Source organism: Tupaia chinensis, unplaced genomic scaffold, assembly GCF_000334495.1.
Source record: "Tupaia chinensis unplaced genomic scaffold, TupChi_1.0 Scaffold000231_1, whole genome shotgun sequence".
Taxonomy (NCBI): Eukaryota; Metazoa; Chordata; class Mammalia; order Scandentia; family Tupaiidae; genus Tupaia; species Tupaia belangeri.
The window spans coordinates 1,531,077-1,535,338 of NW_006159706.1; the positions used below are offsets into that span (position 1 = coordinate 1,531,077).

A 4,262-nucleotide genomic window follows, 5' to 3' on the forward strand; every position below is an offset into this window, starting at 1 on the left:
GCAACAGCGGCTGTGATCCTCAAGGTATACGGCGTGTGTACCATGCACCATACAGCGTGTGTACCGCTGCTCGAATGTTCTTCTCTGCTCTCTGTGAGAAACCCTCACACATCCTGCAAAGTCCTGCCCCAGTTTTGTGTCTGAAGGTCTGGGTGACTCCCCGGGACAGGGCAGCTTCCCCCTCCCGCATTTGCAGACTCAGAACAGCACTAGCAGGATGACAAGTATCTGCTTGTAGGTCCCTATCTACCAGACGGGGGCTTCGCGAGAGCAGCTGAGTCTCACCTCACCTCCAAATCCCCATTGCTTGACCCAAGGCTTACCACATAACAGACCTTACAAAAAGTACATTTTGAAGGAGTACTGAATGCATGCCATTTAACAAGGATAGATGCAAAAATAATATTTGCACAATGCACGCTAGACAAGACTCATTTGGGCAACTTAACTGAATTAGGAAACATTTCCTGAGTACCTTTTATATAAAAAGAGCTATCTGGGGGCCAGCAGGTGGCACGATAGTTAAGGCACTGGACTCCCACATGGCCAACCATGGTTTGAATCCCGGACCCAGCAGCTTGAAACTCACGCCAGGCGTGTGTGTGTGCGTGGCCAAGATTCCAAGAGGGGAATGGAGAAGGGACTGCACTGTGGCCATCCTCCCTGGGGGGTGATTTCTCCATCTCTATCTCTCTGGTGAGCACATGTGCCCTGTAGCAAAAATCGCACCCCCCCAAACAAAAGAGCTATCTGGACTAGGGCTGGGCGACCTGCGCGTTATAAAGCAGTACTGGGAGTGGCACCAGTGAATGTCTCTGAGAGGGTATGATACTACACTACACTGTATTAGATGAGGGGGCTTCAAAAACTCATGGAAAGGGCCAGCAGGTGGCACGGTGGTTAAGGTGCTGGGCTCCCATATGGCAAACTGCGGTTCAAGTCCTGGACTTACGGGCCTGCTTTCTCATCTTCCCCTGCCCCCCGGTCTCTAGAGTGTTGGGGCCTTCCGTGAGTCCAGAGCTTCCTCCCTAGGGCCTTCGGTGAATTCAGGCATCACTGAGTCCCACAGGGTTGGGATCTGCCCATCTTCACTGCTCCCCACACATCCATGCTGCCCTCTGTTGGCTCACCCCAGACCTGGGCCTCCTCTCCCACCTCTGCACTCCACTCACCATCTGCACACTCCACTTGTGCGTGACGGGCCCCTTGCTGGGAGGCTGTGGCACCCTCACCAAGGCCTCCAGGGCGGGTGGGTTGTGGTCGTGATCGAAGGGCTTAATTCTCACCTGGCACAGAGGACAAGGGACTGTGGAGTCCTGAGCGTCAGACGCCCCAGACACCCTTCCACACAACACACCACCGCCCCGCACTCTGCAGGTCCTTGCATGGCTCTTCTAGTCCTTGCTGGCCGAGTCCCCAGGGCCTGCCATCTGTGAGGCAGCATGTAATGATCAGCCACACTGGCTCTCATCCTCAAGGTCTACGGCGTGTGTACCATGCACCATACAGCGTGTGTACCGCTGCTCGAATGTTCTTCTCTGCTCTCTGTGAGAAACCCTCACACATCCTGCAAAGTCCTGCCCCAGTTTTGTGTCTGAAGGTCTGGGTGACTCCCCGGGACAGGGCAGCTTCCCCCTCCCGCATTTGCAGACTCAGAACAGCACTAGCAGGATGACAAGTATCTGCTTGTAGGTCCCTATCTACCAGACGGGGGCTTCGCGAGAGCAGCTGAGTCTCACCTCACCTCCAAATCCCCATTGCTTGACCCAAGGCTTACCACATAACAGACCTTACAAAAAGTACATTTTGAAGGAGTACTGAATGCATGCCATTTAACAAGGATAGATGCAAAAATAATATTTGCACAATGCACGCTAGACAAGACTCATTTGGGCAACTTAACTGAATTAGGAAACATTTCCTGAGTACCTTTTATATAAAAAGAGCTATCTGGGGGCCAGCAGGTGGCACGATAGTTAAGGCACTGGACTCCCACATGGCCAACCATGGTTTGAATCCCGGACCCAGCAGCTTGAAACTCACGCCAGGCGTGCGTGTGTGCATGGCCAAGATTCCAAGAGGGGAATGGAGAAGGGACTGCACTGTGGCCATCCTCCCTGGGGGGTGATTTCTCCATCTCTATCTCTCTGGTGAGCACATGTGCCCTGTAGCAAAAATCGCACCCCCCCAAACAAAAGAGCTATCTGGACTAGGGCTGGGCGACCTGCGCGTTATAAAGCAGTACTGGGAGTGGCACCAGTGAATGTCTCTGAGAGGGTATGATACTACACTACACTGTATTAGATGAGGGGGCTTCAAAAACTCATGGAAAGGGCCAGCAGGTGGCACGGTGGTTAAGGTGCTGGGCTCCCATATGGCAAACTGCGGTTCAAGTCCTGGACTTACGGGCCTGCTTTCTCATCTTCCCCTGCCCCCCGGTCTCTCTCTGGTGAGTGCACATGTCCTATAGCAAATTTTAAAAATAACAATAATAATAAATAGAGAATTCTTTTCAAAAGCTCATGGATAAAAGGAATGAAAGGACAAGGTTCTTTTTGGTGCAAAAAACAATAAAAGGGAAATTCATGCATGTTTTCCCATAATATATTTTTTCTATAAACTTTTAAAATTTTATTATTTATTCATTTATTTGCTATAGGGCAGATGCACTTGTCCGAGAGAGACACAGAGAGAGAGGGAGGGAAAGCAAGAAAGCAAGCCACCAGGTCTGGGACTCGAACTGCAGTTGGCCATGTGGGAGTCCAGCACCTTAACCACCACACCACCTGCCAGTCCCTCTATGAACTTTCTGAAGCTCGCTTTTACGACAGCACACTACACTACAGGTTTCCTCCACAGTAAAATGAAAATGCTTTGACTTGACTGATGTACTCCTCTCTCAGAGGTTACGTCTAAGCACTTGGGGGCAGCCCCCGTAACCAACATCGCCATTACAGCCCTGGCCAGATTGCACAAGAAACGACAGGTCATTAGCTTACAAGTTAAATGTGTGAATTTTGGAGTTCGAATACATGCTTAAATCTGACCTCTTCCTCTTCCTAGCGCCGTAACCTGGGCCAGTGACTGCCCTGTCTGAGCTGCAGATTCTTTGAAACAGGAATGACGATGCTCACCTGACAGACTCCGAGCTTGTGGTGTGGATTACACGGGTTTGCACAGACACCACACCAGGCACAGAACTTGGCTCTGTGTGGGACAGGGTCCCTGTCTTATTTATTGCTGACCTAGCATCTAGCAAAGTACCTAAACTAGAGCAGTGGGTCGTTAAACGTGTGAATGAAAAACCAGGTTGTCTCCCAGAGCCCTTCTCACCAACACAGTGTGTGATTCTATAAATACCAGGCCCAGGTGGATGGGTGTTAGGGAGCATGCTGCCACGGGAAGCATTCGTGTGGAGGCAGTGAGGCTGGGGAGAACTGAGATGAAGGCTGGTCTCTGGGATGGGGACAGTGTCCAGTGTGTGTGCATGGTCAGGACCCAGGACAGGGTTGAGTAGGTGTGACTTTAAGGACCTTTCCCACTGAGGCTCATACCTGGTAGATGTGCTTGACTTGGTGGACCTTGGGACCTTTGGGAGTGAAACTGATGTAGAGAGTGGAGTTTTCCATGCTGTGGAGAGAGAACAGAGATAGAAGGTGGAAGAGGTGGCAGCGCGAACTCTAGGATGCCTGAGTGGCCAGTCACCGGGTTGGAGGTTGCAGTGGCATGGTATTGCAATGACTTGCTACTGCCCTCTGAGAACTAAGGCTCCCAGAGGGGCTGCCTCTTGCCCAAAGTCCCAAGTGGAGGGAGATGACTGCAGCCCGGGGGCATGCCTTGGAGCTGTGTCCTCCCACCACCTTGCCAGTGTCTCCACCAGGCCCTGCTTGTTTTCTAGAACATGCACCAGTCTTGGACTCCCTCTCCTGCCCCATTCTCCAATGTACACTGCTGGCTGCTGGCTGCTGGGTGACCTTCTTCTAATGACTTAATGACTTTCTTTCTTTCTTTTTTTTGGGAGAGGTTTTTGCTACAGTGCATGTGTATTTGCCAGAAAGACAGAGAGAGAGGGACAGAGAGACAGAAAGCAAGAAATCACCCCCCAGGGGGATGGCCATGCCACAATCCCTTCTTCTTCATTCTCCTCTTGGGATCTTGGGCACACATGCACACGCACCCGGCATGAGTTTAAGCCACTTGGTCTGGGACTTGAACCGTGGTCGACTACGTGGGAGTCTAGTGACACAGCCATTACGCCAACT

General features: G+C 51.5%; 1 protein-coding gene across 3 annotated transcripts in view; it reads right to left on the minus strand.

Annotated features, from left to right (window-relative positions):
- Positions 1-4,262, minus strand: part of ITGAL (integrin subunit alpha L) — a 79,173-nt gene that overhangs the window by 5,771 nt on the left and 69,140 nt on the right. For all 3 annotated transcript variants that reach the window (XM_006148161.3, XM_027771721.1, XM_027771722.1), the window contains 3 exons: positions 3,555-3,630; positions 1,172-1,286; positions 854-861 (listed from right to left, as the gene is read on the minus strand). In XM_006148161.3, the coding sequence (XP_006148223.1) occupies positions 854-861; positions 1,172-1,286; positions 3,555-3,630 (199 nt within the window). The remainder of the gene's footprint in view (positions 1-853; positions 862-1,171; positions 1,287-3,554; positions 3,631-4,262) is intronic.